Source organism: Dreissena polymorpha, chromosome 6, assembly GCF_020536995.1.
Source record: "Dreissena polymorpha isolate Duluth1 chromosome 6, UMN_Dpol_1.0, whole genome shotgun sequence".
Taxonomy (NCBI): domain Eukaryota; kingdom Metazoa; phylum Mollusca; class Bivalvia; order Myida; family Dreissenidae; genus Dreissena; species Dreissena polymorpha.
In genome coordinates this window covers 116,446,762-116,470,134 of record NC_068360.1, presented here as the reverse complement: position 1 = coordinate 116,470,134, position 23,373 = coordinate 116,446,762, and the positions used below count along the sequence as shown (strand labels likewise).

At 33.6% G+C, this 23,373-nt stretch overlaps 2 protein-coding genes across 4 annotated transcripts in view; one reads left to right on the top strand and one right to left on the bottom strand.

Moving 5' to 3' along the window:
• Positions 1 to 17,385, top strand: part of LOC127834484 (uncharacterized) — a 125,303-nt gene extending 107,918 nt beyond the window's left edge. Inside the window, exons 2-5 of one of the 3 annotated variants that reach the window (XM_052360350.1) lie at positions 13,431 to 13,668; positions 14,088 to 14,278; positions 14,712 to 14,918; positions 15,744 to 17,385. In XM_052360350.1, coding sequence (XP_052216310.1) covers positions 13,510 to 13,668; positions 14,088 to 14,278; positions 14,712 to 14,918; positions 15,744 to 16,569 — 1,383 coding nt within the window. In that variant the 5' untranslated portion in view covers positions 13,431 to 13,509 and the 3' untranslated portion in view covers positions 16,570 to 17,385. Of the gene's footprint in view, positions 1 to 13,191; positions 13,669 to 14,087; positions 14,279 to 14,711; positions 14,919 to 15,743 lie in introns of those variants that run through there. The other 2 variants (XM_052360351.1, XM_052360349.1) reach the window with 2 other exon arrangements.
• A 1,206-nt stretch (positions 17,386 to 18,591) lies between these two features.
• Positions 18,592 to 22,748, bottom strand: LOC127836025 (uncharacterized). The gene is made up of 5 exons (XM_052362443.1): positions 22,619 to 22,748; positions 21,745 to 21,914; positions 21,206 to 21,322; positions 20,481 to 20,693; positions 18,592 to 20,139 (listed from the first exon to the last, which is right to left on the bottom strand). Exons 1-5 carry the CDS (start codon positions 22,746 to 22,748, stop codon positions 19,258 to 19,260), a joined length of 1,512 nt encoding a protein of 503 aa, XP_052218403.1. The 3' UTR covers positions 18,592 to 19,257.
• Between the last annotated feature and the right edge of the window lie 625 nt (positions 22,749 to 23,373).

Below are 23,373 nucleotides of genomic sequence, written 5' to 3'. Positions count from 1 at the left end.
CTTTATGGTAAATATTTAAATGCAAACAAACATAAGGTTATCATCCATTTTTTTTAATTTATACATTCTAATAACACAAGCAACACACATATATTTCAGTAATCATATGAGCTCATTTATATGTCAGTCTGTCTAGGCTGAGAAGAAGCATGTAAATTATGTTAGTATATTCAGTCCATATATAAAACTTATATGGAAATGCATTGCGATACAATATAAAGAAGTGAACACTTCACATCATTTATTTGCACATAAAAGACTAGTAACACAATCAGTAATGCTTAAACACTGTCATCAACTTACATGAATATTTACGTATTATGCAGTTACAAAGTAAAGTTATATTTTGAAAAACTGTTTGATGAATTCCTTATGTATCATAATCCATTCAATGCATTATGAAAAACAAGAATAATACTGAATAGTATGCAGTTTATTCAAAACATATATTATACATACAATTTTATAAATAAACAACGCTGGTTTTTTACTAGCGTATAAAATATTTATCATGGGACAACAATTAACAGCCAATTTATTAATGTATAAAGCTAGTTGCTACTGTTTATAATAACACTGTCTTACTAAATGATCACAACATCTACGTACGGCGTTCTTTTACCAACTTGTGGTAAGTTGTTTTATTGCAAGTTTAACATTTAGTTGCAGACACTGGTTGACATATAGGCAAAATTTGCATCGGAGCAATCGTTTTTCTTCAACATGTTAATCGCCTTCAAATCGTTAATTTAACAACCCATTGACAATGTTTGCACATACGTCTTTATAAAGTGATAGCTGATGTTTGTTTACAGACAGACATATACAGACTCTACAAAAAAAAGTTAACATATGTTCCTTTGAAGTAAACCTTCAGAACCAATAAACAAGATCCCCATGGCTAAAAACTTCATTCCATGGAAACTTTTGATAATTCAGGAATCCCTCCTCTGTTGATTTCTGGAAACCAAAACTGTCAGTTTTGCTCAATAGAATGGCTTGTGTGATGCCCAGCGCTTGGTAGAACATCTTCTAAAAATGGAAAACCAACAGTGGACACAAATCTTAAAATTTGATAAATGAGGCGGGCGTTTTGTATATTCCAGTTGTTTTTTGTTCAATTTTGAACAATCTGGAATATTTTGGTACGAAAATCCAACAGTATTAGATTAAGGGGTTTTAAGCCTTATCTGTATATAGTGATATGTAACCTCGGCAAAGTGAGAGCAGACGAGGTGCTAACAAGTTGAAACTTAGCTAAAATACAAAACAGTTAAATCGCAATTTTGATACATTTTGTAAATAAACTTGTTTCTGATGGATTAAAACCGCAACTTACCAGAGTATTGCTAATGATCACATGTAAAACTGCTTTCTGAGAGCGAGTGCGAATTGTGTCACGAACTCTGACATACATTCTATACATAGATGGTGACGTCACTACTTCATTGTCACCTCTGTACTTAGACGCATCACACACCTCCATTTGGAGGCATTTATTACTACGACATCAAAAAGTCCGCGGATGAATGAATAATTTGCTTTATAAGTAAACATTCATGTTATGATTTAAAAGTTAAGTATTATTTTGTTCAGTCTTACGGTCTTATGTTAGTATCAATTAAAATTTTCGTTAGTTTTCAACAATTTCCCTCTTTATTTTTTTTTTAACTGTTACTTTCACTTTCGGTTGTATAACAACATTTATCCTTGATCGACGAAAGTTTGCAGTGAAATAGCGTTTTCAAAACCGCTTAAAAAGTTTCAGAAGGTGTGTCTGATGCATGTTTTGAATAAACACAATGTCATAGCTATATTGCCGACTAGTATGGGACCAATTTGATATTTCAAGTGGCTCCATTTGCATTGCAAGAGAAGTTCAGTTTGTTAAATTTTGACACCCTAATAACATATTTTTTTATAATTGCCTGATTTGTTTCTTTAAATAATTGAGATCAATGAAAAATTTAGTAAAAGCACAGCATTGATGTTCTATGATGGTCATTTTTAGTGGAATAGTATGTTACAATAAATCAATTATAACTATTGTATTAATGAATTTAGATTAGGTGTCATCTTTAAATGGGGTAGTAATTCATTATATGAGATTAGCACATTATATAAGTTGAAAAATAAATGACACTTTAATGACTTACCATAGTAAAATAAACTAGGATAGAATATGTTGAAGGTCATAAAATGTAAAACTGAAGTTGAAGAAGCTTTACAAATATTTAACACTGACAACACTGTTGATTTTCCCCAAAAAAAATCCTTCCTATGTACCTGCCCTAGTTTTTTGGGGCAAATTTAAATATTATTAATATCATTGAGTTAAATTATTAAAATATCAATTTTTTTATTACATTAGCTTATTATATTATTATATTATTAATAATGAAATACTTTGCAAGGAAAGTCCAATGCTGTTTTAATTAGTCTTAATAAGCTACTAGTAAAACTGAAAATATCAGTGACATCCAATAATTGGATTATATGCGTATGAATGCATATTTTTTACAGTTACATAGTACCCTATTTAATTGGATTAAAAACAACAAATTACTATAGTTCCACAACCCAGCCCAAGTTTACTCAAACTGAATTAATTCATCAATTGATCTTATTTAATTATTTTAAAAACAACATGTGTAAGATTTTGAGAATATCCCATGTATTCCTCTAGTATTCCTCTAGTACACCAACATGCTTTTACCGGTACTAATAATTTACATGCACTCCTTAAACAGTTTAACAAAAATAATGAATGATTAATCCAAAGAAAACAACAAACAAGCTGCTTCATATAAAAAGTTAAATACATAAGATTACATAAGCAAAATAATCATTTTGATAATAAATCAAGATTATACTTCAACCAAACCATTATAAATTTATTGTGGGGTGGGGGGATGTAAGCACTAAAACTAAAATGGAAGAAAATGTCTGGGGAGGAAACATCTTAGGGGGGGTGGCGGATTCCTGCTAAGGGCGAAAGTGTTGTTATTGTGTCTATAGAAGAAATAATTGAAGGAAAGTACTCTTTGGTGTATGCCCATCCAGAAGCATTTCTGAGCATATCAATTGGAACAGCAATATTGAGTGCATTTGAAAGAGATATAACTGTGTCATGCATTGCTTTTGATGAAGCCCACATGGTCCTTTAATAGTAGCTTTCCTATTAGGGAATTTTATACTTATTTTTTACGCTACAATCTAGCTCTTTTGTCATAAAATGAGAAGTTTTATTATCCAACAGGTTTTGTGTTTGAATCTCACAAATTTTATAATACCGAAGTCCCATCATATAATCATCACCACAATCAGCAGCAGCATTATCATATTTATCATCATCATCGTTAGCAGCAGCATCATTGTGTTGTATGATCAAATTCAATACAAATACAAACACAACCATTACAACTCTTACTACTACTACTTCAACTAATTAATTAATTATCTTCTACTACAACAAGAACATCAACTACTACTACTGATATTACTTCTACTGCTACTAATCTACTACTACTACTACTACTACTACTACTACTACTACTACTACTACTACTACTACTACTACTACTACTACTACTACTACTACTACTACTACTACTACTACTACTACTACTACTACTACTACTACTACTACTACTACTACTACTACTACTACTACTACTACTACTACTACTACTACTACTACTACTACTACTACTACTACTACTACTACTACTACTACTACTACTACTACTACTACTACTACTACTACTACTACGACTACTACTACTACACTACTACTTCTACTACTACTACTACTACTACAACTACTACTTCTACTACTACTACACTACTACTACTACTACTATTCCACTACATACTACTACTACTACTACTACTACTACTACTACTACGACTATACTACTACTACGACTACTACTACTACTACTACTACTACTACTACTACTACTACTACTACTACTACTACTACTACTACTACTTCTACTACTACTACTACTACCTCTACTACTATTACTACTACCACCACCACCACCACAACCACCACCACCACTACTACTACTACTACTACTACTTCTTGGTACACCAGTACTTGTTGTCTATGGAGAATATAATGAGAACTCTCCCAAAGTATGGATCGAACCCACGCCCAGCGGACAACATTCTCTACCCCACAGCGACCATGAATTAATATTTGACGCCATGTGCAACATAATTCACCTTATTACAAAAACATGGAATTCACAAGATGACTCAAAATGCTTTAAAATAAATGCAAATTTGAACTTTGAAACAAAACAACCTAAGCAATACATAATAAGAAACACCACATTATTGAAACACTGATACCATGAACATTTTAGGGTGTAACACCTTATGTACATGTACCAGACCTTTTATGTACTACCGGTTCTTTGAAACTTTACGTATTACCTACATAAAATATAGGTGTTATTGTCCATTCATTCATAGCAGTCCTAATGAATCAAGGTTATTCTCTAAACATGATTAAAGTCTAAAGATGGAAATAATTTGATTTTTTTTACAGTTTGAACATTAAGGTCATTCTCTCTTCTCTTCAAAGTATCACATTTAAATTTTACAATATAATACAAACATTTTATACTTTATAATCCTTAGTCAGGATAAGATCAGAGACAAATGAATTTTTATAATTTACTTCAATTTCAGGTAAGACTAATAAATCATTTATAAAGTACTACATGTACTTGGGCTAATAAGTTACACTTAGACACTCAGTGACACTTAGACAATCTGACAAAAAAAAATCTATGGCCAATATATAAGTCTAAATTCATAAATACTATCACACAAAATACATTTCATCAATAACACACATTCATATTAAATGAGTTATCTCTATATATTATAAATATGGTACATAAAGTGTCAGCTAGTGATACATAAAGTGTTGGTACATTAACGGAGTGGTACGTAAGGTGTGACATTCAACATTTTAAAAATCAAAAAACAATTTATGGACTTCATTGTTTTGCATATACGTAATCAAAGCATATTTATTAAAAATTAAAACACATTGTTCATGGCTGTATCTTTTTATTTATACATGCATCAACTATTCTGGTTATTAATACATTTTTTAAAATTATATATAAACAAGAGCACCACATAATGGGTGCCAAGCTAGGCTGCGGTGCAGTTTTGAAAAAATGAAATTTATTTAAAATTTTTAGAGGTTAGTGACCTTGACCTTTGACCTAGTGACCCCAAAATGGGTGTGGTGTGTAGAAATCATCAAGGTGCATATACATATAAAGTTTGAAAGTTATAGGTGGAAGCACTTTGAATTGAGAGCCGATGTAAAGGTTTTAGCACGACGCGGGCATCTGACGACGAGCTGTCCATGACAATACCTAGGGTTTCCCCTGAAAACAGCCGAGCTAAAATTGAGCATACAGTGTTGTTGTTTTTTTTCGTTCAAATTTGGGTCCGGTAAGAGGACCCATTCCCAATGGAAAAAAGTATATATTTTTCCCAAATGGGACCTTAAAATTCCCAATGGAATGTTTCCACACAAAAAAAAAATTTTTAATTATATAAACATGTAAATTATCTCAAAGTCAAGCTAAAGAAGTTGAACCTTAAAATATATCTTATTAAAATCACTATTATTATCAATTTCAAAGTATTTTTAATCATAAAAGCAACAATATTAATCTCCCGATTAACTCAAAGAACACGTTATTTTCCAATTTAAAGGGACCCGGCCCCATTCCCAAAATGGTGAAAAAAAACAATGGCAAGTGGCATATAAATTTAATGGAAAACTTACAATATTATGTCAAGAAAAATAAAGCTGTAAAAATCTCACCTGCTCGTCTTTGATGTTGCAATTAGCACATTCAGCATTTTCAGTATCTACTAAATAAATATATGAAAGTGCCAAATGTCCAAGATACCATGACGTCCTCCTCAAAATGTTAGATCCTTTGAACTCCATTTTATTTTATCCCCGATTAATCCTCTCACACAGTAGGCCTACATGTAAGATTCCTTGAAATGTTCACAGCGTTTATTTTAAATCGTTTACGTTCTCAAATTTCAGCAGGTATTTAATTATAAATATTTATTTATGATTTAGATTTATTTACTATTTCGAAGATCCAGTATTGCAACGTGTTTAGTTAGTCTAATTTCGTGTTTAGTGATTCTTACAAACAATAGACTGACATGAAAAGTCGCTCCTTTTGAAGCACAAACTGCATCCAAATATATATTACAGCTGGCCCGGTTTGATGGGGCCTGTTTTTGATAATAATTAATTACCATTTTTCACTTCCGTGTTTATTATGTTTACCAACGCCATGATGGAAAAAAGTCCGTTTCCCACAATGCTTAGCGCGCATTCACACAGGTAAGTAAGACCGGTGTGACACAATGCTCTGACATATAAACAGCACGTACTGTAGGGTGGCGCATTTGAAATACCGCGACAATACCGATGCCGACTATAATGTTTTAAAAATCATTATTTTTAAACAAGCGTTTATGGATTTATGAGGATAATAATAACAATCAGAAATCAAATAGATCGAAGCAAATAAATTCGAAAGAAATCTGAATTTATGCAATACATTTTAGACGGGTTACATTAACGAAATTATGTTGCCGAAAGTTATTGCGTTTTGTAGTAAACCAGTCTGTGGAATATGACTTGTTCCCCTTAACGGCTTAAGGGCCGGAAAAAAGGAAACCGGACGCATAACAAAAAAGCGTATTTTTACGGTGAAAAACATGTAATGCAAGAATACAGAGTACAATTCGCAACACAATACTGACTTCCATAACGTAATATTTCTTGGGGTATGCATATTTGTGTGATATAGAGTTCGTCGAAGTGTCTATGTTGCTCCAGCGGTCTATGATTTTGCATCGCGAAAATAGATGGCGTCGCGCAGGCAGGAAATATTTGACTTCAATAGACTATCAGATAAGTAAATTTGTATTTCAGAAAAGTGATACAAATTATACGGTCAACGCCTTTCGGGCTTTGCCCGTATTACATTTATATACATGCTACATTTAATTATTTCTTTTGGGGCAGGTTTTTGCACGTGCATTTAACTGCAATATTTTCTTTATTTATTTGTAATTATATTCGAAACATTAAGCTCCGCCCATAATTTATTGCAGAATAACCCACACTTGATTTCCTTCTTTGTCTATAGAAAACATGTCGCGTGCCGTGTTAGAATAAGCAATTACACACCGTTTTAATAACATTTCAGGGCCACCAGATGCAGCAGCTGAAATTGAAGTGTTCAATATAACCGATAATTCAGTGAGTTTGGACTTGAGACCTGGATTTAATTACAATAAGGAACAGGTTTTTAAAATTCATGTAGAAACGTCTAGACAGGAGACGGGTATGTTGAATTGTTTTTATTATTATTTCAAAAACAAATAATTAATTAAATTTTTCACATTGTGCTTAGTTAAAACACACACACGACATCATATAAAGTATTCCAGCATAAATTTAGCATGTGTTATATTTTTTTAGAAATCGGCATGCTTGTATATGACACCATAAATGGGATAGCACGCAGTAGACAGAATTGTACTGTAAATCGATTAGAACCTGGCGAGGATTATAAACTTACTATTTTTGCCTACAACAAAGAAGGATATGCTGATCCGTCAACCACTGTTTATTTTCGCAATGAAGGTATCTTCTTTAATTATAGCGTTCAATTTGAACTCATTCACAGATAAAATAGTTTGTGTTAAATAATTATTAATTGTTGAAGGATGTATTTAGGGTGTATTTTAACATACTTGTTTCAAGGTAAAACGCATTCTTATTTACTCATATGGTCGCACCTCAATTGTATTGGGTATTTATTTTACGCGTGTAAGTTCTGAAAATCTGTCATTAATTCTATAAATGTTAAGGTTGTTTGTTCATATCCAGTATCGGTTGTTGTTGTTTTTTGCAGTTAATTAATTCTAACTGAAATGTCCTTGGTTTAAACACTATTTATTTAGTTCATTGAAAGTACATATAAGCAATACAATACAAACATACATATTATATTTGAGCAATATGCTAGGCAGGTAGAATTGCACTATTGCTTTACATAAAGGCTGTAAAATACTATTGGACAGAATTGAGAAGGAAGCTCGAGGCTTATACTATGTCTCTCTTCTGTCAGTTAGAAGCGCTGCTGTAATGGTGTAAACAACCAAACGTATAACAACTATTTAAAGACATGTCAAAATTACGAACAATATATTACAGTGATAGATAATTGCATACTGGTTAGAAATGTAAAAATACTATAACTTATAATACAAAAAGTATAACAGAGTTATGTAGATAGCATAAGAGCTAATAAGTGGAGAAGGAAAGGGATAGCAGTGGAAGAGTAGAGTTTCAGAATAAGAGAAGTTGCGGTAAGAAAGGAAGCAGTTGCGGGAACGGGGCATCGTTAGCAGAATAGGGTTTGTTCCTGAGATAGAAATGGTTTAGAATCTATGACTATCTCGGATGAAAGACTGAACATGTTTGAATATTAATGAATTTACTTCATATGAGCCGTCTTTACTACCGAAAAGAAGAAGTTGCACAGTAATGGGTAAGAATCTAGACAGATTGTTAAAAAGGATAACTCTTTTTTCTGTATAAATGGGACAATTGAAGAAAAAGTGATATGTGTCTTCAATCGCACCGCATTGACAGTATGGACTTTGTACAATGTTTTTTGAGTACAAATGTTCATTTAAACTGCTACAATGCATTCGTAAACGCGCATGTAGAATATTAGATGTCCGCTCCCCATCGTAGAAATGCTGTGGAATTATTTTCTTATCTTTGCTAAGATTTGCTTTGAATGCAGAGAGAGAAGGAGCCGTTCTCACCGATTCCGGTAAATTGTTCCAGAAGTGTATAGTTGATGGTAGGAAAGATCGTGTAAAAAGTTGTGATTTGCATTGGATACTGCGAATGTTGTTAGAGTTACGAAGTTGATAAGCAGATATTTCTCCCACACTAGAGGGGATAAGTGTGCACAAGTATGGGGGTGCTAGTGAATTATACATTTTATAGAATTAGGTAAGTTTATGTTTTGTTCTCCTATTTTTAATGGTTCGAGAGCAGTTTCATTGTATAGGTTTTGCAAGGATGCCAAACGTGTTCCCCCGCTGATTATCCTTGCTGCTTCCTGTTGATTCTTCTCAAGTTCTATTTCGTCTTGTGTATTAATGTTATCCCATACTATATCAGCGTATTCAAGAATTGGTCTAATAAATGTTGTGTAAATCGATAGAAGGGGCTTTCTATCGAGCGTAAACTTGAACGTTCGCATTACATTGAGTCTTTGCCATGCTTTCTTCTTGACTGATTCAATATGGTCATGCCAGGAACATGTATCAGAAAAAGTTAAGCCTAGATGCTTGTGAGACGAAACATCAGTGATTTGGCAGTCGTTGAAAAAGAGAGGGGGATGGATTGGGCGGTTGATTTTTCTAGATATAACTAAGGATTCGGTTTTGGAATGAATTTTTGCAAGATCAGTGTTAAGATGATTAGCCGCATCAACAGGGTTGTCGACGATGATATATAGCGTGATGTCGTCTGCAAATAGGCGAATTGGACAGTGTATATCTCGTACTATGTCATTTATATAAATGAGAAAGAGGAGGGGCCCTAATATAGACCCTTGAGGGACACCAGCGTTTATGGGTAATGGGTCAGATCGGCAGCCAGAGATTACAACACACTGGGTACTCTCGTGTAGGTAGTCTTGTAACCAAGATAGAAGATTGCCCGAGATACCACTAAGCCGGAGCTTGTGGATAAGTCCTTCATGCCATACTCTGTCGAAGGCCTTAGAAATGTCGCAAAAAACGGCTCGCACCTCTTTACCTTCGTCAAGGGCTTTACAAAAGGAGTGATACACAGAGATTAATTGGTTCACAGTGGAATCTTTTGGAATGAATCCTGATTGAGATGGGGTTATATATTCAATAGCCCTTAAATGGTTAAAAATATATTTGTGGAGAATTCTCTCGAGACATTTACTTGAAACACTTAAAAGGGAGATCGGTCTGTAATTTTCAACATCCTGAGGATCAGACTTTTTGTGAAGTGCACAAACAATTGCTTCTTTCCAGCTCCGTGGGACCCTACCATTACTAATAGAAAAATTGAAAAGATTTTGTAGTGGACCTGAAATCTCAGATGCAATTTGCTTCAGAACTTGACTATTTATTTGGTCTGGACCTGATGCCTTTCCCGTTTTCATAACTTTAATGGAATCCAAGACATCTTGACGGAAAATAATGAGATCTTCAAAGACGGGGCAATCTGGCTCTTCGGAATGTAGGTTGTGCATATGCGTACTTGGTGTAGTTAAAGTAGATTGAGATTGGAAGAATGAATTAAAAATATTTGCTTTATCAAGGGGTGACTCATATATGGTACCATAATGAATTAAGGTAGGCAACTCGTTTTGTGTGGTGTTTTTATTTGTGAATTTTTTTATTATTTTCCAGAAGTCGGATGATGAGTGTTGATTTTCACGCATAAGTTTAGCGAGATTTTCAAAGTGCACTTTTTTCGCTAATCTGACAAGATTATTAACAATATTACGTTGTTGGCGAAAGACGTGCCAGTGTCGGTCTAAATTTTTAGCTTAGGCTTTTTTGTATGCTCGTTTGCGGCGTCGGATTTCCTAACGAATATTAGTATGTAGCCATGGAGGATCGGCTGTTCTTATTGTACATATTTTGTTCGGGATTGTATCTTCGCAGAGACTGATAAGTTTACGTGTGAAATTTGAAGTATATATGTCAATATTATTATCACAACAACTGTTCCAATCGAAATTCTACACAAGTTGTCTTAGATTAGTGTAGTCCCCATCTTTATATCGCCATATTTTACGTTTAAAATTAGATCCAGCTATTCTATTGAAGTTTATGACGCAGTAGACTGGGCAATGAAATCGAAGTTGCTGGTTAAGAAGGGTTCTCCAACGCCGCTTTTTAGCACTTTCAAGGAAGATGTTACTATAAAAAGATCAAGAATGGAATTCGAGGTTTCAGTAAAATGAGTAGGTTCTTTAATAATCTGTGTGAGATTATACTGTAAAAGAAGGGAGTCCATTTTGATCCTGTGATAACAATATTCTCAATACCGGTGTCAACGGCTAGTGAGATCGAATCGTGTATGCATTCTAGTAGATAAGGAGAAGAGTTTGGTGGTCTGTAGGAAGAGCCAGATAAAAGACGCCTTCCCATTATACGTAGTTCGACCCATAGACATTCTAGATCATCATTTTGTAGGTCGGGTCGCTCAATGGCAAAGAGATCGGATTTTACGTATACTAGAATACCTCCATGGGGATCGTTTCTTCTATCCCGTCTGAACGGCTTATGATAAGAAGGGAAAAGTAGGTCGTCAGTGTCAACTGTTGAGCTGGGCCAAGTTTCAGTAAGCACTATAATATCAAAATGTTTTAGATCTGCATACAGAATATCTTTCTTGGCGAGGAAGCTCTGAACGTTGTAATGAACAATTTATAGAGTATGGGCAAATGCATCATTTATTGAAGATGAGAAAGATGTACCCGAAGAAGAGGATGACATATCAAGGGAGCTGTCGGGTCCAGGATTTGGATGGACATCGCCTCCTCTAAGAAGAAGGATTGCCAGCCAGCAAACTAACTCGAACATATTCATTTGTTGAAGTCTTTTACTTTTCATTGTACGTGAGTGGAACAAACCTATCCTCATCCTGTACACTCCTATGTCAGTGTACATCATGTAATGCTGAGTGCAAGAAATAATTGGATGAGGAAAAAGTATCGTGCGCCCGGCCCGCAAGAAGTGAAAGAAGGAAGGAGGATTAATGAGAAGAGAAGAATAACAAAAATAAACAAAAAATTGGTCATGTTGATGTTATAAAGAGATGATAAAACCTCATTTGATAAATTTATATTTTGGGCTGTATAAGTGATACAGAAAGTGGAGCTTATATTGAATGATCGCGTAGTAACATAATAGTACAAGGATCTACGCAACATGCGCTTCGTACTTGGGCAAACCGAAAAATGACAAGCTTTTTACAAAGCTTGAAGTATATGCTACTGCTGCGTGTTAACGGGATAGTCTGTGTTTTTACAATGCGCACGATTTCCGCAAGCTGAAAGAATACATGTGCACTAAGTGTGTGGCGAAAGATTGTAGATTACTATTTAGGCACAAGTTAGGAATGAGTGATCGTGTTGTTGTTGTTTTTTCTTAATACGAGTTTACAAGTTACTTCAGGTGAAATTGATATTGAAAAGTGCATCTTATTGGGTGATTTTTAATGAAATTCGTGTAGTTGCATTTACAAAATAAAATAGAAAAGGGTGTGTGTATTCACCAAAGTGTAAATATTCATTTTCCGAGATTGTGGATTTATTTATTCGTGGATGGATTACCAGTTGATGTGGGCTTTATTGCACACCACAGTTGAAGGCAACATTTGGACATATATTTACAAGAAGCGAGTCTGGTAAGATGTTACAAATCATAGAAGAAAGTAGATGTTTGCTATTCGATATGTTGGATAACTGCTTGAATAATTGACCTAGCATATGGATTAACTTGCAATCAGTCAATCTGACAACACAATAGGTCTAAACAAATATCCTAACAAGCAAGATAAGCTATCTGGCAGCTGAGCTTCAAAATATATGAGTGGTTGTGAGTACACAAAAGGTTTAGCTGAAATAATTCGCGTTCAGAATAAATCTGAACGCTGAAACTCCGGTCTGCAAAAACCATAACGAAAAACAAATACAATACTATTATATCAATATGCTTAAAATTGCAAAATAACATTACCAACTCATAAAGTTTTAGTTAATTAGTCCATTTTTACCTCAAATAGCGTCGATTTGAAGTTAAAAGGCATAATTTGTTTCAGTTAAACTTCTGCTTAAATCGCAATACAATCACTGACCTCTCGCCATGTTATGAAATATTTAAATATCAACCAATCAGAAGAAGGCATTACGGTGTAATAGGCTGCGTTATCGATTAAAATCTACCTGCCGTATACAGCGGGCACAGCGATTGGAATTGAAAATGTGAGTAGTTATGTGAGTAATGTGATTGAATATTATTGCAATCCGTTGATCAATCGTGATACATCGGCTATCTCGGATTCCTCCGTAAGATAGGCCTCGTGGCTAACGGTCGCCATCTTGCCGTGTATTACTACTTTACTACCCAAAAGGTTATCAGTCTAATGTTAAAAGGCTATACCCGACGCGCAAAATATAGTTTCGAAATATATGCATATTTAACATATATCACAAGAAAATACTACTAATTATAAAACGTTTTTGTGTATATCCCCTTTGAAATTTTCAAATATGAAGGAGTACATTTCGGGATAATTAGTTCACATCGTAATCACATTGTACTGAAGTACATGTATTGTTTACAAATGCTTGCACAATGGCTGACTTTGAGAAGGATTTGGAATATGCAGTGAAAGAACTCAAGATAGAGTTCAGTTTCAGCGATTATCAACTTCGAGCAATGAAGAGCCTGTATGAAAACAAAGACACAATTGCAGTTCTTCCAACCGGCTCAGGAAAAAGTCTAATATTTCAGGTTGCAACATGCTTTCGCGACATTAAGCCTTTTAGTTTTAAGTTTTTCTTTAAATCATTATATCGTAATGTTATTTTCATACCGACAATAAATAAATTTTGAATTGAAATTTAGAAATGAAATTAGTACGTCCACAATTCGTAAGAACGAATCTATCTCGTTGTTTTTTTCAGTTTTAAGAAATTTGACTTGTAATAATTTTATTAAGAATTTGATTTGATATAATTACATTAATGCATTTTATTTATTTTATCTTTTAAATTTATCGACAAGACATATCAACAATAAAACAATCAATATGTAATTGTTGTTGTTTTCATTTGACATGTTGCTGATTTTTTTAAGGCATTGAACGTTCTATTTGTTTATAAATTTTAATTTTTGAAAAATGATAAAAAGAATTAAAAATTATTTTTCAGACATTACCATGGCTCCTACAGGGAAAAATGGCTGCAGACAGGCCTATGATCGTGTTGGTCATTTCTCCATTAAATTCACTGATGCAGGACCAAGTGATCTCCTTGTGTGAGAGGGGCATTTCAGCATGCTACATCAGCATTGACGCCTCAACAGTTACTACTTGTGCAGAAGTAGAGGAAACTAAGTATGAGTATGTATGCAACTATGAATCTGATATCTTTAAAGATTTATGGACTTTTAATTACAAGTTTTGATATTTTTTTTATCACATCTGCTGACTGACATATCTGTAATTGTTTTTTTTTAAGTTTAAACCTATTATCGCAAGCTTAATTTCACTGTAGGCCTTCGATAATTGGAAAGCTCTCAAGTAAGTTTCATAACTAGAACCAGTACTTGGTATCATTGGGTGACATCATAAGAATGCTCACATAGTCGGGGTCAACCCAGTGACCTCCCTGTCACTAGGCGGGCACCATATCCACTTTCCCATGGCTACTGTATACACTACATACTAAAAAGCTGATTAAGATGAAGTTTATATCAACACCTAATACAATTTGTATAAAGAAATTATGTACATGCTCATATTTTATTTGATAGTGATATACCTTTATTTTCAGATCTGAAGAATGTTCAGACGAAGAAATGGATAAGAAACTCAAGACAAGTGCTGGTATTGAGTCGATTAAAAATGGACATTTCAACATAATCTATCTGCACCCCGAAACAGTTTTTGTGAAAGAGATTGGGAAACTGTTGAGAAGCTCTGTCTTTCGCGGTCGGGTGTGCTGCACAGTGATTGATGAAGTCCATATGGTTGCAGAATGGTAATGTCACTTATTGATGTACAAGAAGCTTAGTTTTACATAATATCTCCCAATTAATATAAGTTTAAACATTATTAATCCCCTACTTCACCGGAGAGGGACTTATGGTTTGCGCTCTGTGTGTCTGTCACACTTTTCTGGATCCTTTGATAACGTTGTTCTTCATATTTTGTTCATGAAACTTGAAACATGGACAGATAGCAATATGGAGATTATGCACAGCATTTCATTTTGCTCCTACGTCAACAATTCTGGTTGCTATGGCAACATATAAACTACAAATGTTGCTGAAAATGGTGGATCCTGCGTAGGTAGAGGACTTTTATTGCTTGGTAATAGTCATGTTCAGTTAAGCTTGGTTGCATCGAAAGCCTTAGGCTTTTACAATGCTCTCAAATCTGTTTCTTGGAACAAACCAGTACTTTGTGTCTTTTGTGTACACCTATAGAATGCTCCCACAGTGGGAATCAAACTCATAACTATAAGGTTGTAAGGCGTACACCATATCCACTTCGTTATAGCGACATGGGAATAAAAAATAGCATATCCCCCTTTACTTGTCAGTAAATGAAAAAAATCATCTAGACTTACAAACAGTTCATTTAATTGCAATAATAAATGCTTTCAATTTTGCTGCATTTTTTATGGCATTTTTGTTTCTACCATGTCCATTGCATTAGTTATTTTCTTTTGCTTATAATGTTCCTGAAGATTCAATTATTTTGTAAACATTAAATGTTTCTAAAAAACCTGTTCTTTAAACATAAAAGTATGTAACAGTTACTGAATATTTGTTAACACATTTCTCATATTTTGTTTTTTTAGGGGCTCTGATTTTCGCCAGTCTTTCAACAGACTAGGAGAATTGACTTGTTTATTCCCCAGAGTGCCTCACTTGGCAGTGACAGCTACAGCGACCCCTAGTGCACTTGAAGAACTGATTGCTTTGTTACAGTTTAAGAACTGTACCAAAGTCCTAGCCAATCCAGACCGCCCAAATATTTATTTGGAAAAGAAGGAGAGACTTCCTAACATTCATAAGTTCGAAAAGTATGATTTGATAATGTCTGAAGTGCTTGCACAGTTGAAAGATAAATATATTGACTTTCCAGTAACCATAATGCACTGTGACAATTTAGAGTCTTTAGGGTACTGTTTCCAGCTTCTCTGCCATGAACTTGGTACACGTGCATATTTTCCTGAATCAAGTACGCTACCAGAGGACAGAATTGTTGCTCAATTCCATAAAGACTATACTGAGCGAATGAAAATACACATAATTTCTGAGCTCCGAAAGCAGAATCCCAAAGTTCGATTGGTGCTTGCCACAGTTGCGTTAGGAATGGGCCTCAATGCCCCTTCCATTGCCACTGTAATTCATATGCGACCACCAACAACACTGGAAAAGTATATGCAGGAAATAGGAAGAGCTGGACGCAATGGTAAACCCGCAAAAGCTTTGTGCTATTTCAATACTAGTGACATTGCGAAAAATAGAAAAGGTCTTGACAATGCAATGCGTGCTTATATCCAGAACACTGATAAATGCTTACGATTGCATTTGGTCGGTCATTTCGGTTATAACAGTGTCTTATTTTCAGGCGAAAAAGCAATGTGTTGTAGTAATTGCAAAGTTACTTCTGCTGACTAGTCTATTTACCCTTTCCCACTCAGAAGCAAAGTGAAAATGGCTATGTGCAAACAGCATAAAACCAGAACAGCCTGCAAGTAACTCGCAGTCTGTTCAAGTTTTATGCTGTTTGCTACTCATCAGTATCTAAGGGTTGCAAATGAACCCTTTTAAACTTTAATCGAGTAAGAAAGGTCTTGAATTAAATGTAACTTTCAAAAGGACTACAAATGCGTCAAAATACATATCTAAGTGGTAAAGGGTTAAAATGGACATTTTTTGTAAAATGCCAAAAAATATGTATTCAGGGCAACATGAACAAAATTGCTTTATTAAATATGAATATGCATGGATATCAAATATGGTACATTACAATATACTTGTTTTGAAAGACATTAATACCCTTGTAATGTATAACAGTATCATATATGTTAAAATCTCAATTGTTTACATAAAAATGATAACATTAGATTTTAAACTGTATATTATAACATATATGCAACTTGTGCTTGACATATGTATACTGATGAAACTTGTTTGGTACTCCAACTGCACTTGTTTATCTACATCTGTACCACAATTAACAGATGTAGCCAATATGTGTTACCCTGACTTAGCAAATGTTAGCGAGTATTGACAAGAATAAAATGCGTACATGCTTAACAATAATATCTTTCTCACTAACATGACCAATACTCAGCCATTGCTTTATCAGCTATTTTTAAGTGTAAATATTTTTAAAATGTGTAATGACTAGCAATATAAAATGTCCATTAACCCGTTCATGCCTAGCGTCCTGAAAAAAGGACATTGCAAACAGCGTAGACCCAGATGAGACGCCGCATCATGCGGCGTCTCATCTGGGTCTACGCTGTTTGCTTAAAGGAATTTCAGTAAGTATTATTCTAAATATAGAAATTAATATGCTAGACATCCCTACTTTTGGAAATAAATTGATCCAATTTAGAAGGATGGGAGAGTCCACTAGGCATAAATGGGTTAAACTGTATTATGTGAAATTTGAATTAGACATCAAACTTGGAATAGATACCAGTTTGGTCATTTTCTCAAATAAATCTTTATTTCATGCAGTAGATGTGTTTTTGTATTATACTGCCTATCCTTTTGGTTAAATACAAATTTTCCACGGATTTCTCATTAACAGTAACTTTTTTGTATCTTTTTGACTGTATTTTTAAACTGTGTTCATGCACAGATGGACACTGATTCCTTTTTTAAATCCAATTGAACATCAGTTTTTGAATTAAAATTAAATTATATATATTTTACTTATAATTTGTACAATTCAATAAATACATTAAGTAAAACTGCATATAAAGGATTATTGAAAAAGCAGTTTGTTCCAAAATTGATGTCTTATTGCAACTTCAAATAATAGCATGTTCTGTTTTTTAACAATTCAATTGTGACCATTTATTTGAAGTTTCAAATAAATCGCTAGAGAATCTTAAAGTAGTTTGCTTGAAAATTTCATAACATTTAACATTTTTATATGAACTAACCAACAAAATGACTCCTATGCCTCTCAAAATATGATCATGTTTTGTTTTAAATACCCACATTTGAGGAGAAATATGTAAAGAACTTTATCATACAGGTACCGGTATACAATATTAAAGAGAAATATTTTTGCAAAATAGATAAAAGCTCCACAAATAGCATTCCTTGTTGCTACAATACCAAATATGAATTCAATAGAATAAGACAATAAATAAATAAATGAGACGGTTGAATGTTATTGTTTAGACATTAAATAACACTATTACAAAGCATTCACAGTACTATTAACATTGTTTTAAGAATCCTCTTATGACTACATGTAATACAATGCCTTCATGCATTCACAAGAATGTCAACAAAAACAACAATCTTTAAGGCCGATCAAATGCTTTTCTATGCTTTTTTGAAACCTAACAACCAGTAATTATTCAACATTTGTAAAATAATTAATTTAAGTATTTTTCATTGATATTGATATATTGGAATTTAAGTGTATTACAGGCAAAGCATTTACCGGTACACTACACCGAAAAGTGATAAAAGCCTGTTGTTAAAACTCAATTTATGGAATGGTTTCAAACAGAAATTATATTAACCTTTCAAAAGCAACAGTACCATTAAACAACAAAATCTCAGTTTTAAGATATATTAAGTTGTTGGCGCTGACACAAAACAACACAATAATAAGAAATTTCAAAAAACATAAACTGCTGTGGAAACCTGTTTTTACACAGACTGGAAGCAATATGAGTGTCTATACTAAAAAACTATTGTGAGTAAATGTTTTTTTTCTTCATGCATGGCCATTGTTGGTAAAACGGTTATCTTATATTAAACACTAACTCATTTAACACTCTGTCTTAAATGTTCAGGAAAGTGTGTGGTTTCCATTCAAGCACAGGAAAACGAAAGAACCTGTGTGCACTAAACATGGGATCAAATTTGTTTTGCTACCTGTTTCATATACACACAAAAATAAATATAAATATGTTGGAAGCTAGACCACCTTTGCTACATTATTTACTAAATGATATGTAAGATTTTATAAAAACGAATACATGTATCCTTATTTCACGTAAAAAAGCAAAGTAGCAGCAAAATGAATTTTTAAAAACTTCCCGGTTTTTCAAACCCAATAAAAGTAGGATGCATCATACTGGTCAAGACCTTGCCTTCAACAGCAGTCCCTCATTCAGCGTCCTCATTTTCTTCAGGCATTGGTAAACCTCTTCTTAGCCTCAAGGCTGTGTTTAATACATGCTCATTGAAAGTCACGTGTTTGCCTTTCAGGTCCAGGAACACTGCGGCTTTCATCCTTACACTCTCATCTACTTTCCTGCCATCGATCTTAACGAAAGGTCTTACTTCCCGCAGGACTTTTGCAATCATAAGTAGATCATCATTTTCGGAACGTTTTTTATGCACTGATGTCCTGTCTATATAACCAATTTGACCATCTAATTTATTAACTATTTCCTTAATTACAGGAGCTGCGGCGGTCACTTTGACGATAGCCTGCTCAGTTTTGTTTGATCCAAGTCCACGTATGAGGTCTTTTATTTCCTTAACTTGATTTTCCTTCTCCATATCTGCTGCTTTATTTTTTGCTTGTCTACCCTTCAAATTTACAAATGAAGCAGTCCGCACTTGCATTCCTAGTTTTGGAGGCATAATGATTTCTGTTTTTAGTACATAGTCAATGCATTCAACTAAGTATTTAGACATGGATGAATGATTAAAGAAGAAAGGCATTGCTAGTTTCAAGATATTGTTCAATCGAAAGATATCACCTTCACGAATAGTATCTTTTAAGTTTAGCAGCACAAAATAGTGCTGCAGAAAATTTAGTACATAATTCTGGAACTCGTCTTCCTTCACCAAAGACACCTCAAATGCAGTTTCCCCAAACATTATTTTCACACTTGATTGATTCTGAATCATTTTCAATGGCACATTAATCTTTAAAAGCTGACCCCTGTGCTGAACATTGATGGCTATGTTCTCATTTTTAACAGGAACTTCAATGCGATGACCCGAAACTAATACAGGCACTTTACTCTGGCTTTCCACCTAAAATTTAATTGGCGCAAATAAGTGGATATTTTGAAACTCACATAAAACAATATTGTTTAATAATTTGAAGAATAATAAAGAAAATGTGCAAAAAAACGTTATTTTTATCCATGATATCAAAGCTACAAATATTTTTTTCCCATGCCTTTCAATGTTTAAAAACCTGAACAATTCGTTTTTAAATTGTTCAGGTTTTTAAATTCCAGAAACATGAGCAACATTGCTTTTCAAAGAGCATTTCATTTTAAATGTTCAATGATTATTTGTTGGAAAAGAACAATTAAAATAGTATCAATATGCTCCAATAATAAAACTGTATACCAGTTTGGTAAACTTACTTCATCAAAACTTAATGGAGCACAAAGAAGTTCCATTAGTCCGTCCATTGCCTTCTTGAATTCTTGAAGCCGTTTTGGAAGATGGCTGCGGCTAATATTTCCCTCAGGGATGTTACGTGTTGGTGTGCTGTCAAATGACTCCATACCAAAGTACTCAACAGCTGCCTCTTGTATAAAGGCCTTTCCAACAAGAAGCACAAAGTCCTCGTGTGCCTATGAAAACATTTCAGAGATGATTAGACAAAAAAAGCATAAACAATATTAATTCTAAGTAATGTTAATAAAAAATAGTATCAACCAGGGCCAAAACACCAACTTTGAGGAAAGGGCCACAGCCTTTTTTCGGGGAAAAAGACACAATTTTCTGGCTTTGGGGAATGAAAAATACTGAGGTAGTTTGGAAAATGCATGATTTAAAAAAAAATTCTGATGGGTAAAGGGCCTTTTGGTTAAGGGGACGAAAAAGAAGCCCATAGCGAAGAAATTTTTGTGGCCCTGTCAACAGAAAGCATATTGCTGCCTTCTACTCTACTTTGATATGCCTAAGCAGCTTTAATTCATTTTAGTGAATATAACTAGAAAGGGGTAACAATGTAGTAGAAAGATGCACAATGATATAATCTGTTCAATCAACTAACACGTCTTTTTAAATGCCAAAGCAAAGACAACAAAATTTACATTAAAATATAATTAATACAGTTATCGTTTTCTAGAATTTGTGTTACCTTAAAACGACTTTTAACATTGCCATTCACATTTGTCCTTTGAATGTGTGTTTTAAGGTTATACAGGGTCCCAACGTCTCGACCAGATGACTTTTTAAAAAACTTCAAGACGGTTTTCTACAATTATTATGATACATATTAATGAGTACAAGATACATACATAGACAAAAAAATATACTTCTGCAGAAAATTACCATTTTTTGGAATTTAAACCGAGGAACAACTTTAACAACTTTAATATTTTGTACATTTTTATTTTCTTAATAACAGCTAAGAAAACTGGCATTTCCATAAGGCATAAAGCAACCAATATAGATAATTGTCCAATAATTGTAAACAATTATTAAGTTCTGAACACAAAAAAAAACGTTGTTTTTGAAAATAAGTATTCATGAATGGAATTTTATTATTTGAAATTAATACCTTAATATAGTTCTGAAGGATTTTTAATCACATGTTAATCACATGATAAAAACATCAGTGGCCTTTACTAGCCTTGCTGTTCCCATTCCTCTTCTTATTATGATATGTATACTCACATGGAGAAAATCCATCTGCATATGAAACATCTCAACCACAACAGGGCAGAGGTTTTCAAATCGTTCTTCCTTGGTATGAGCACCAAGTCGCAAGCTCTTTGCCCCATCCAGTCGCACTCTTGTTAATTGGTCACCACCCACTGGAACCATGAGGCTAACCAGGTCATCCGCTAAAAATAATGTTTACAAAAATGCGCATTTAACATATAACTCTTCATATGAAGTTTATTAAATGATTGAAAACTGTGTTTGAGATACTATGGTAAACAATATGTAAAACACTAATGTCCTCCCACATATATGCATGACTTTTGAATGATGGCACTCATCTAGATATATAAATAAACCATCAATATATGCATAAAGACATTGCAGTGTTTAATCTCCTTGTAGTGTTTTATCTTAGTTGTAAGTCTGCTTAAGAGATTGTTCATATGGGTTTTCAGGGTATTCAAATTGACTTTTTTACCTATATAAGTGTCAAATCATATTCTTTTTGTGACCTTGAACATTGAAGTGTTGACGTTAAAACTGATAGGCTTATACAAAGAAACCATACTACCAATATGAATGGTTGTAGTTCAAAGGGTTATATCTCATGTGGAAATTAATGGTCTACAAACAGATGGAAGGACAGGGTCAAAGCAAAATACCTCCACTATTTCTTGTGATTAGTAACTTCAGGCCTAATAAAGAACATTTTGAGTCCCCTATAGCCCCTTTCGTATTTTCAAATTGTAACTGATCTTGATCTATTTAAGTATTATTTAATTAATTTGTAAACAACTTTTGAAAGTCCAACACACTGAATAAGTGTTTATAGACTAAAAACTACAAGTAATAATTAAACTATTAAAGATGCAAGCATACTTACATCTACCAGCCTTTGTATACCATTCTTGCAGATATTTTTCATATCCATCCATGATTTGCACACAGTCTTCATATTTACTTTCATTCTTCAACATAACAGGCAATCCAAATGAAGTTGTTTTCCTTGACATTATCTCCTAAAAAAACATGCACTTGTTTTCCAACACAGAACATTATTCTGGAAAGACAGTATCGTGAACTTGGAATACTGGCAAGACCCCAATCTTGGAATAAACTTGTATTTCCACAATTCATTTTTTGCGATTTTCCCTGTTGTATTTTTTTATGTTGCCAAATTTTAATTAAAAAAAACAAACATAAATAATGCATCATTAACATTGACTTAACCACAAAACTGTATGTTTGAATGGATTAAAGAAAGCATAAACAATGAAACCATGGTCAATTGGTAATGCATGCATTAAACAGATTTAAAAAAAATGATCACAGAAACAAATCTTTAGCAAGTGCCAATTATACTTATAGTATAGGCATGGTATTACATATATGACATATAAACAAATCAGCAAAATTATGTCCATTCTAATTTGGATGTCTTGTTTATGTTTAAAAGCATGCAATTTATGTTTTTTTCAATTTTACAGACCTAGGGAATGATCATATATGCAAACGGTAGAATTAAGGTTTCATTTTAATTGAAAAATAAAATTGCAGAATACCTTCAGGGGAAAATCTATGTGTTTTGGTACAACTAATTCCATCCATTTGAAATCTGGGTGTTCTATCAGTTGCCTG